Below are 12,730 nucleotides of genomic sequence, written 5' to 3'. Positions count from 1 at the left end.
AAATTGCTGTGGTATAAGCGGAATAAAACAAACTTGGTGTTATAAGAACTTCATGGTGGTTACAGTAACTCCACTGATTTTCAGGCCACATCACACCAGCCTGTCATTGATTCATTTCCTTTAATAGCATACCCCAAGCAGCACTATGGAGCTATATGATATTGTTTAAAGCAAGTGTATGAAGATTTGGTGTGTCAAGAAAATATTTTTTTTGGGTAAGAGATGGATCTCTTTTTAGCTAATGTAAACCAAACCAACCCAAGTTTCAGAGGAGTACAAGTATTCATGAAGGTTACATCGAGGTTACAGCACAGATGTGTGCTAAGGCTAAGTCGAGGAACAAATTCTTATCCTGTGGCTCATTTTTAGCTCAGGAGGATGTTTGTCTTGGACGGTTTTCTCAATCCACATCCTCTTGACCCCTTAAAACAGGAGGTGATGCATTCCAGTGGTCCTTCAATCCTGTAGAGAACTAGCACGTAGCTGACTGTGAGTGAAAAGGAGTTCAGGTCTTTGTGTAGTGTGTGTGTGTGTGTGTGTGTGTGTGTGTGTGTGTGTGTGTATGTGTATGTGTGAGAAAGAGAGAGAGAGAGAGATCAGTATTTTAACTTGCTGTCAGTATTTTCCATGACTCTGCTCTTGACTGCTAGCAAACTATCTGATCTACATTCAACAAACTGTTTGTACATCTTAATTTATTATGATGATGATGGCGCGAAGCTTTAAGTGTCTGGAATTCATTCCCGAGTTATTTTCCAGTGAACTCTATTTTTAGGTTCTTATTAATGCAAGCATCTTGTGGACAGAAACAGGAAGAAGAAATAAAGATCTGCTCCAGAAGCTTTTAATGTACCATCAGCGAAAATGTTTACACTGATTTTTATTATGAGTGCATTAGCCGTGGAGAGCGATGCTGAAGCGGCAGCGGGGTTTCTTTAGGAGACGCTCACTGTTCAAACTGCAGCTTCCTGAAAAGTTTACCAGCTGTCTGACACGTACTGAGGTTTCACTGTATGACTGATGTGTGTGCCATGGATCCTTCCACAGGTACTGGAACATCACCATAACAAATGTCTGTTCAAAGACGGATATTCAGTTAACAATAAGGATGGACGATACCACTGAAATACCAAGTAATACCAAGACTAGTATGGCAACAACATCTTTTGTACACACAGATGAGAAATTCCTACCATGAGAATTTGATAACATCAAGAATTATATGAGAAATTAACCATTTGAGATTAGGATCTGTTAGGATTGAAAGTACTGGTACTTTTGTAACAATCCCCCATCTCCAGTTAAAGCAGCAGTTAAAATATGAAAAAGGTGTCAGAAAATATATAACATTTTTGAAAAGCAGTGCTCAGTAAGTGTAATAAAGATGTAAAGAAACCTACATTAATGCTTTTATTTCAAATCATATTTATATTCTTTGCAAAAGGTTTACATTAGATGCCTGAAAATCATTTCTTTTACCTTTTTTTACACTCAAATGTACGAAAAGTACAAGAAAGAACATGTGTAGGGGTTTTTTTTTGTCCCTATTTCTTCTAGTATAAAATTATTTTGTCATTGATTATGCAGAAATCATGAGATAGTCAGACTGTAAGGATGAAAAGGAGGGAAATGTGTTTTTCTTTTACCATCTCTTAATACACAGAGTACCGCTTTCTTAAAGCAGTAATTCAGTTAAAAAAATTAGTTTTACATAGTTTTACATCTATGTATGCTGTTTGCTGTTTTATACTAAATCGGAAGCTGTAACCTTTTACTAGTTTTAAGGTACATTAGCCTCGTAGCTCCAGTGCAAAATTAAAGCAGCAAACATGAGACACTTCAGTTCCGTTTTGGGCTAAAGAGACATTTGTGTACATTTATGTACATTTACATCATGTGGTTCTCGTACAGTGTCATTCTTTAGCAGTCAGCGTCTCTTCATGCTGTCATTTTAGAGGATGAATATAAGCGGAATGGAGTTTCAGACTGTCCTGGTTAAGGATATGCATCATCTGTGCGTAGTGTTTTGGTCTGAAATCTGGAGATAACATCTGGATGAAAGTATAAAGGAATGGTGGAGCTGAACAAGTCTGTTTTCTCTGGAAGCCAGATTATATCACAGTCTTACACAGAGCGCTTTGTGGCCTAGATGCTGGGTTTGGTGTGTGTCAGTGTTGGACCATGTTTGAGCAAATCCTAACCACCTGAGAGATGACTAAGTATTGACACACACATACACACACACTTGCAGTGCTGGTTTGAGGTTAAAGCCAAGTCACACTTGAAGCTGTGGCCAGGCCAGTAAAAGCAGTGAGAGGAGAAGGTCAAAGCCTGTCTCTCTCTCTCTATCTCCGCATTAGTATGGATGAGAGGACGAGCGAGCGGGGGCCAGGCGACAGGCCCGACACTGGCATCGCGCCACAGCTCTGTCACTCAGCAATGTATTTGGCGAATTTAACTTCCGGTATGCTTAACTTCCTGTCTTCCTGTCCTCTACTTATAATAGTAAGCCAAATATGTCTATATCTGCACTGTGCACAACTCAACTGTGTATGAATGAAGAGATAGTATGTAAAGTACAAGACTAACTCTTCTTAAATATCTTGTGTGTGATTGTCAATTTATTAGCACAGCACTAATGTTTCCATACCAAACAGAGATCATTTGCTCAGTGTTTATGTAGAAAGCTGATTTGGAGATTATGTATGAGCTCATTTTGAGACATCACAAATTACATTCAATCAGCCCCCCAATATGCTAAAATATGCAAACTGTAGGAGAATAACATCATAGAATACATTCGTAGGTGCAAAAAATAATGACGCAAATCAAGACTCTGATGGTGAAATCAGTAAAAACTTAGCTATGTGCTGATGTTACCTACAGTTAAAATGCAGAGCAGCTGTAGTCGATGATAAGAATGTCTGATATTTTAATCAGAATTTTTTAAAAAAAAACAACCTTTATTCACCAAGTACTATATGTGCAGGGAATTTCAGTTGCTGCAGGTAACAACAGGTGAGAATTTAAAGCTGAGAAGTTACATAAATATATGATATAAACACAATATCGTGTGAAGTAGGATATGCATTCCAGTAGAATAGTGGCATTTATTGTGAGTATTTATTGTGAGTATGAATAGCTATGATGATGAAGATAATGATATAATCTTATGAATGATAAATAACTAAACAGTTGTTTTTAATATTGCATGCTACAATAAAAGGATTAAATATTAGAAAGATGAATACTGAGATAGTTTAGGAGTGGCAGAACAAAAGGTCACTTATCTTTATTAACGTGAAGTAAAGGCATTTATTCGTTATTACTTATAAAACTATTACAATACTGAAGCTGCAGAGCTTTCTGTAATTAACAGTTTACATAAGTGTCTTTTACATACAATAAGTAATGGATAATAAATGAGAATTAATCATTAAGTAAGAGATAAGCTGAAACTGACTGTCAGGAGACGTGTTTATACTTTCTGTAGATATTGCTTGTTGTAACTGGTCAAGAAATTGACTGTAGCTGTGAGAATTTCCTCTTTTTCAGTGCATCTTGTTATTTCCATTCATTAGAACAGTAGACCTCTCTCTCTCCTCTCTCTCTCTCTCTCTCTCTCTCTCTCTCTCTCTCTCCTCTCTCTCTCTCTCTCTCTCTCTCCTCTCTCTCTCTCTCTCTCTCTCTCTCTCTCTCTCTCTCTCTCTCTCTCTCTCTCTCTGCTCTACAGTGCACAGACAGTAACCGCTCAGCCTGGCCTGTTTTTTAGGGAGGAAACTTTGTGGAACAGGAAAAGAAACATTTTCCAGGAGACTGGAAAGAAACAGCAGGTTTCCTTTTAAGGCTCTTAAACTGCTCCTCAGAGAGCGAGTGGGGGAAAAGGAGCAAGCTGGAGAACCTGGCAGAGGAACAGACAGGCCTGAGAGAACCGCAGCACAGGAATGTGAGCGTGTGTTGTACCTGGAAACGTTATTGAGAAAGAGAGGATGAATGGCACATTCCTGTGCTATGACTCCTGAGGCGAGAGCAGAGGGAGGCAGGATGGAGTGCTGCAGTGCTGAGGTCACTCACACTGGGAGATCATCCACTGCATGACTCAGTCTGACTAGAATCATCAGAAACCAGCTTTAGTACAAATGAATCAAAGTGCCTATGACCCATTATTAGTCAATTCTGAGATGTTAATATAAATTAGAATGCAGCATGATTTTAGGATTATACTTTTATTTGGCAGGAAGTGAGCTTTGAGAAGCAGTTGGCCACACCTTCATATGGGACTTAGGCCTACGCCTACGCCTGTTTAATCCCATTCATTGCTACTGATAGGCACAGAAACCACGTCTCCTTTATTTATATTGACAAGTCAGGAGTAGTATAGGCTTTTTACATTGAGTCTGACAGGCAATGAGGCCCTGCCCCCTTCACTAGGACTGATAGAAACCGAGGTCACGCCCTCTTCAGTGGACTGGTCAGGCACCGCAGCGATGCCTCCATTTAACTTGAACAGAAACTCACTAAGGCCATGCTTCTTTGACACTTATGGGTGGGCACATAGGCCACGCCTCCTTTACTGGTACTGACCAGCGCTGAGGTCATGCCTCAGTCAGTCAGACTGATGGGCATAGAGGCCGCATCCCCTTTACTGGGACTGACAGACAAAAAGGCCACGCCTCCTTCACTGGACTGAGAGGCAGAGGACATTTTGCCCACTTACTGTTACTGCCAGGCACAAATGCCACAGGTCTTTCACTGGGACTGACAGGCCGAGGACAGACCCCATTCACTGCTACTAGACACAAAGGCCACACCTTATTTGTTAGGACTAACAGACACAAAGGCCATGTCTCTTTCATAAGAGTGGAGACACAAAGGCCACGCCTCTTTCATAAGAGCTGAGACACAAAGGCCACGTCTCCTCCATAAGGGCTGAGACACAAAGGCCACGCCTCTTTCATAAGAGTGGAGACACAAAGGCCACGCCTCTTTCATAAGAGCTGAGACACAAAGGCCACGTCTCCTTCATAAGGGCTGAGACACAAAGGCCACGTCTCCTTCATAAGGGCTGAGACACAAAGGCCGCGTGTCCTTCATAAGGGCTGAGACACAAAGGCCGCGTCTCCTTCATAAGAGCTGAGACACAAAGGCCGCGCCTCCTTCATAAGGGCTGAGACACAAAGGCCACGCCTCCTTCATAAGGGCTGAGACACAAAGGCCACGCCTCCTGCATAAGGGCTGAGACAATAATCCTTCGCTTCCTTCTTAGGAGTGACTTACACTTACAGCTCAGAGTTAGATCTATTGTTACTCCAGGCTAATAACATTAATAAATGCAATAATTCTTTATTCTTCTCTATTCTTGTGAGAACCTTCAGTTTCCATAATTACTAATGCTTTGCTACATCTAAAACTAGATCTAACCTTAACTATAGTAAGGCAACTTATATATAAAGGCAACTTTTTTCTCTTTTATAGAAAGAAAAAAATCCCCACAAGGTCAAAACTGTCAGATATTCCTATCCTTGTGGGGATATTTGGTCCCCACCAAGATGACCTTCACCCCCGAGCCCAGATTGCATGTGTGAACTTGTGTATTCTTGTGTGTTGGCACTATGCTTTGTTAGCTCAGATGTCTTGACCCAGGCCAGCTCCACCCTTCTATTAGCAGGAGAGCTGAAAATCAATAAGACTAATGGCTTAAGTGCTGCACTGAACTGATTATTGGGAGGAAAACGTGCAGAGTGGACGTAACCATGAGCCGGAGCACTACTGCAGCTTTTTTTTTAAAGCTCTTCTGTTATTTAGAGTGAGTCACACCCTCAGTGTGTGAAATGTTTCTCTGTTGTCTTTAATAAATACCGAGCTAGTCTTGACAAGGCTGTGTGCTGCACTGGCAATTTCCGAGTATGTCGGTAATGACTTTGTTTGCCTTGATTTGTACATACTTGACACACACACACACACACACACAGTGCTCTTTGTTTCACACATACACCAGATTTTAAGTTTTCCTTAAATGGGATTAACTGTGATACTGAGTGCTTTTGTACAAAGTGAAATCACTCACCACTAAATTACTTGGAGGTTTAGATTGTGATATTTATCATAAGGATATCATAAGGATGTTCATGACACATATCCTGACACAAATTCTCAGACGTTTCATCCTTGATCAGACCTGTCTGCATTTGTAAATACTCTAAAGAATTTCTATTAAGCACAAAATGTTTTAACATGCACAGAATGTGAATGTGTAATTTCATATTAATATAAATTTACCAGATACAAAAAAAATGTAGTTATGCTGCATTCGACTAAAGGGCATAACTCATAATTTCCAACCTCTGATTACGGAAAAAAACGAAGAAAATACCCCCTCAATTCAGAATTCCTACTCGGGAATAGGTAGGTCTCCTCAAAGCAAACCTGAGTTCAGCAAGTGACGTCAAATCAACATGGCTGCTCACAGCATGAACAGTAAACACAACAAAGTAGCACTTCCTATCTTTAAGAAATATGCTGTTTACACAAGTATTTGCTTTAGGTCAACCAACATGCACATGTATTTTCTTGTTAAATCTCTAACATCATACAGTTTCCTATTTTGAGGAGGAAAATATACATCACGCGTCCCTGTTAGCTGGCTAGCTTGTTGCTAACAAAAGATGAACATGGAGACGCCACTGATTTTTTTCCGTTTTGTAGCCTGCACAGAGGTAGAAAATGATATTATTCTGAGCTCCAACTTCACTCTTCTAAGATAAGTTGAATGCAGAATTGGTGCTAAACATTACAAAGAGCTCCTTAATACCAACAAAACATAGTTGTAAACACTTCTTAGTTCTAAGGCCTTTAACTGAAATAGTGATTAAAACTCGATAACAGTGTTTGTAAGAGTGACTTGATTTTAATAATGAAACTTGGATTTGCTGATACATACTGTGTTGGACATCTGTATGATTTCCCAATAGTGTTACAATGAACCCTGCGTTCTGCTCTACAGGAATGAGCGATCAGCTGCTTCAGCATGTTAATTAGGATGTGGCCTAATTCTGGCATTACACTGTACATTCATCTTCAGTAATCCCGGTCAGGGTCGTGGTAGATCCAGAACATATCCTGAGATTTTTGGGAGACGAGAGGAAACTGGAGAACTCAGAGGAAACCCACATGAACACAAGGAGGACACACAAAGCTCTATCATATAGAGTCAGTAATTTTGTACAGTGACTATGCCCTGTGGAGGACAGATATTGTGTCTCGCAATAAAACTCATATTTCTGCGTTTTTGTAGGTATAAAATATATGACGTGAAGATGAAGGATAGAATGTAGGTGTAGAGGGATACACATGGCCCTGACTGGAGCTTTATTGATGACGATGATGATGCTGAAGAAACTTGGAGTGACATGTATTATACTCTGTTTCATTGGTCTTGTGACCCATGGTGTTTTGCTCTCTTCAGTAATCCACAGAGCTCCATCATTTAGGAGCCTCCCTCAGCACCAGCACAGGATACTGCTGCCCTCTAGTGAACACAAATAATGTCTTAACAGGAACAAGCTGCCTATGAGTGTATTAAAAAAAACTGAATAGGAGCATAAAACTTGATTAAAAAAAAAGAAACAATTACTATATCCATTTTCAATCAACAACAAATTGGTGGTGTTCTCTGTATGATGTTCAGTGTTGCTTGAAAGAGAAGCTGTAACAAATCAATAATAAGCTGTGCTGCTAACCCCGCCCCTTATTTAGGTACCATAAAAGCGCCACTATGGCCAAAAGTATGTGGACACCTGACACATATGCGGGTCTTTTGCCTCAAAGTTGGAAGCACACAGTTGTATAGGATGTCTTTGTATACTGTAGCATTACAGTTTCCCTTCACTGAAACTAAGGGGTCCAAACATGTTCCAGCATGACAGTGCTGCTCTGCACAGAGAGCTCCATGAAGACATGGGTTGCCAAGGTTGGAGTGGAAGAACTCGAGTGGCCTGCACAGAGCCCTGACCTCAACCCCACTTGAACACTTTTTGGATGAACGGGAATGTCGACTGCACACCAGGCCTCCTCACCCAACCTCAGTGTCAGACTTCTCTGATGCTCTTGTGGCTAAATGAGCAAATCCTCACAGCCAAGTTATAAAATCAAGTGGAAAGGCTTCCCAGAAGAGTGGAGGTTATTATAACAGCAAAGGAGGACTAAATCTAGACTGGGTGTTCAACAGGCACATGAGTGTGATGGTCATTTGTCCACAAACTTTTGCCAGTATAGTATATGATTTGTGTTATCATCACTAAATGATTTGTAATGTGTTTCTTTGTTGCAGGCGAGTTGCTGAGCCAGCCTCGACCCGAGGGCTTGACTGAGATCATCTGTCCTAAGAACGGCTCGGAGCGCGTCAACGTGGCCCTCGTCTACCCTCCCTCTCCCACTCTGATCAGCCCCAGTCACAAATGACACAAACGTCCCTTCCAGCACAGCACAGTGACTGTAAACGTCCTCACACACCCTGCTGCACCTCCGTCTTCCCTGTAACACACACAAAGAACACCAGATGGAGCTACATCAGTGTGTGTGTGTGTGTGTGCCTGTTTTGCCTCCACTTCATGTGTGCTCAGAAGACGATGGTGTGATGGGATGTGTGTTCCACAGGAGCCAGTGTGGATACACACTCTCAGCCATGTACACACATGAAGACATGAAGAATCCCACACACTGCAGTACGTAGCATGGGAAATGAGCTCTTAGCACAATCTTCCACTCTAGCAGTAAAGCAGTAAAATCTCTGTCTGGTACAAATCACCAGATTTAAAAAGTTTTATTTTACTCTAGAGCAAGAACGGCGACTTGGACAGTGAAGCAACATTAAAACAGAACTACTGTACACACATTAGGGCTGGGTCATCTAACAAAAATATATTACAATACTTGAAGATAATACACAATATGTATCACAATGTATAGGTTTACTATCAAACTCTCAGCAAAACTTGCATATAAAAAAACAAATTGTGGAAAAGCTGATGTTGATTATAATCAATTCTTTAACACAGAAAAGAAGGAAAATTTTACAATTTTAAGCATTCAGAATAAAATTTTGACGTCAAATCAGCAGCTTCCAATCAGAGTATATCAAAAAAGAATAAGAAAAAAGAAAGACTACAACAAAAGTTTTCATTTTTGTATCTAACACATCCGCAGTGGTGTAACACACCTCAAATCTATAACTACAGTGCGCTACTTGTTCTGAGTCCCACCACCTGCTGCACTACACACATCGGCTAAGGTACAATCTATCTGCTAATAGAACGTTTTATATTCTCCTGTTAGCACAATACACCACTTTGCGGTTAAACATATCGAGATAAAATAAAAGACACCAAACAGACTTGGCTAATTAGTTTTTACAATGTGCTACATTAGAAATTTTTAGACATTAGAATTCTTTGTTTCCCATAATCTGTATTAACACACTTAACTAGCTAACTAGCCCAAAATATGTTGTTCCATTACGCTATGATGCTAGCTACCACTTTTTATTCGTCGTTGGTTTCTGGGCAAAAAAGCATGGGATAGCTAATAAATGAGTGATTTGTACACCTCTGCTCATGATGTACACAGTATGTCAGAAAAGTGTATTGTGATATAATTTAGCAGGATATCAATATTATGTTGTCATATTGTCCAGCCCTAACACACATTAGCTATATATACTACATATATATATATATAGTGCTATTCTGACTTCTTGTCTGGTAATTATGTTGTATTTTTGTCCATGTCTTACACTAAATATCTTCACACCGTCCTCTCGTTCTCATTCTCTCCTTCACAGGTTAATGAGCTCGTGCTGCTGGTTGTCAAACAAAGAACAGTATTAGAAACTGTGGAGCTGAAGTCTCAGACCCAGGATGGGACGTCTCTGTGAGAAGCTTGTTGTTTATCCATTCACTGCTAAACGGGGAGGAATGAGAAAGAAAACATGAGGACAGGCTCTGTTCATTCTGGATGAAGGAAGAAGGTTCTGCTCCTCAGATGCTGAATGTTGAACGAAGAGGTCACGGTGTTATTAAAAGTGGAATGAGTTGATGGAGGATTGGGACAATCTGTTACCCAAAAAACCCTTGGTCCTGTAGAGAAAGTGGTTGCAGTGGTAGTACAGTAGCTTGTGAGAGTTCTGGTAAACACGTCTATCAAAAGAGTTCCTGATTCATTTCTTACACTGCATGCTGATGTAGGAAATTTCAGATTAATGACTGAAAAGCTTGAAATGTCTTGAAATTGGTTTAACATACCTGCCATCTTACTTTTCTTCTGATATCCAGGTTAAACTGAAACCAGGACCAAAGCAGGAAATTATACCAAACTCCACAGGCTCAGAGTCGTTTTATTTCTGTAGTATGACTGAGTGTACCTTCTCTTCACAATGCACTAGGCTTTACATTTAGACACCAAAACAACTGCCTGACTTCCTTTTTCTTTAATAAGTGGGAAATCTGTCCAAACCTGCAGACAATGCAGATTCTCTGTAGTACATTTCTGGCTTTAAATGTTTACACACATGTATCCCCAGCTGCTCGCTCACAATCACTGAAATTGATAATGATTTTGGATAGTACCGTATTTTCTGGAATATAAGGTGCTCCAAAGGATACTAGTCAAATTCTGTCTGCATAGTGGAAAAAAAAAAAAAAAAAGTATGACACTGTGCAAAAGTCTCAGGCACCAGAGAGTTCTTATAGACCTTTCTTAAAGTCTTAGAAGTTTATGTCCTCTGCATTAATGTCAGTAGAATATTTTAGGTTTACAAAAGAAATGTTAGTTACATATTACTAAATAAAAGAAAGTACCATATTAAATAAAGCACTTTTTAGATAAAATTTGACTATATTGTAGCTCTGAACAACCTACCAACCCTTTTTCTTTCCCTTTCTGTACTGTTTACTGCACTTTATACTATTTTCTTTTTCTATATTTAGAAATCACATCAATATCTTCACTTTAAAGAGGTTCTCTACATGTGCCTAAGATTTTTACACTGTACATTGCTGGGATGTTCAAGTGTCTTTCATGTACCAGGCATTTTATTTTACTTAATATTGTTTAAATGTTGTGTTCTGTTAAAAGGCATGTAATGTTGATACGCAAACACATGCCTAAAAGTGCTCACTTATCTATTTGAGAATTTTGGAAATCACTTTGTTGTATAAGTCCCAGCACCTGCTACACGAAGAAAATAAAAGCATCATATAGGTCAGAAAATACGGTAGACACTCACCTGGTTTTTCTCAGCCTGTGTCAAATCCTCAGCTGCATGTTTCCTCCTTATTTTTGCTATGGGTTCCTGTCTTTATCCACTAAAAAAAAAACCCTGTAACTGTAAAATAGAAGTATAAAGAAGCCATGGACTGCTGACTGAAGCCTGAAGGTTTAGGAGCATCATTGGTTTCGACACATGTAACATATCACCGCTCGCTTTCTTACGAGCCAGGACATGTTGTACATATCATAACAGACGGAGGTGTAAATTTGCTGGCGTGAAGACAAGACTGTTTATACACCTCCATTTTTAAATATCACTTTCACTGTTCTTCTGGAAAAGGACAGATCCTGTGATATGTATATTGTTTATGAAAACAGTTGCTAACCTTTTTTTGTACATAATAATTTTATTTTTGTATGTTGTCACCAAACTTGTATGATTTCGTATGGTTTGCTGCACATTGTGCATGGCTACTGTGTGCTCACCGTAGAGACGAACACACTTTCTGATTTATGAGTACGTCAAGCTGTCAGAAGCACCAAATACAACTATTTGTTTTCATATTGCTCATGAAACTTGTTTTTTTTTAATTTGTCAACTATTACTGAGTGTTCATGCTCTTCAGAAGTGCACTATGCTTTACATCCTTTAGTTCCTTTTTTTGTTGTTTTTTTTAGTAGAATGGTATTGGGGGGAAAACTGTCTTGCTGTTTTTTCATATGATTAAAAACTGTCCAAATTTACAGACAAAACACATGTTTCCTGTAGGAACATAATTGCCATAGCATACACTACGATAACATTCTCCATATTAAGGGAACCAGCTTGGTTTAAATGAAATTATTTGGGTGAATTTCATACATCCACGATGTCCCGTCTACACCTCTTATAGCCATGTTTGGTGTCTGCTTACGTTTTGGACTGGAGCTACACGGCTAATGTAGCAAGTCTATCTCACCCAAAATGTGATGTGGTTTAGGGAACAGTGAGACTTCCTGCAGACTATAAACATGAAGTAAACTTCGCCATGCAAATGCATACTAGTATGTTATAGAGGCAGACATCTTAGATATGTAGAATTTTTTTTCTCCTCCCCAATATTTACCAGTGGAATTATACCTGAAACCTAAAAAAGATGCCACTGATGATGTTCCACCTTGAACTTAAAGAATTTAAATATTCCTCTTATTTTATAAAACTACAAGCTTGATGGTCTTGTTTTAAGCAAGTTAAACAAATATTTGCAGTAGTAAATGAGAATTGCCCCAATGCTTGCCCACATGCCACAGTGGAATGCTGGTGATGAACCCAAATCTGACTGCCACCACATGACCACAGCTCCACCTCGAAAAGACCAAACCTCAGAACTCAGCTGGGCCACTTTGTGCTCTAGGTCAAATGTCATACAGGCATTGGTTGCATTTTTGACCTACATTCAAAATGCCATTAAAACGTTACATGTGG

The 12,730-nt window shown here is 39.5% G+C and overlaps 1 protein-coding gene across 2 annotated transcripts in view; it reads left to right on the top strand.

Annotated features, from left to right (window-relative positions):
* mfhas1 (multifunctional ROCO family signaling regulator 1) overlaps positions 1–12,018 on the top strand; it is a 30,816-nt gene extending 18,798 nt beyond the window's left edge. The window contains exons 2-3 of one of the 2 annotated variants that reach the window (XM_026941068.3): positions 8,330–8,723; positions 9,839–12,018. In XM_026941068.3, the coding sequence (XP_026796869.1) occupies positions 8,330–8,460 (131 nt within the window). In that variant the 3' untranslated portion in view covers positions 8,461–8,723; positions 9,839–12,018. The other variant, XM_053240063.1, reaches the window with a different exon arrangement.
* Positions 12,019–12,730: the final 712 nt, after the last annotated feature.

The sequence above is a fragment of the Pangasianodon hypophthalmus genome, chromosome 15 (genome assembly GCF_027358585.1).
Source record: "Pangasianodon hypophthalmus isolate fPanHyp1 chromosome 15, fPanHyp1.pri, whole genome shotgun sequence".
NCBI lineage: Eukaryota > Metazoa > Chordata > Actinopteri > Siluriformes > Pangasiidae > Pangasianodon > Pangasianodon hypophthalmus.
The sequence above is the reverse complement of the archived record's forward strand: the minus strand, read 5'-3'. Positions and strand labels throughout refer to the sequence as shown.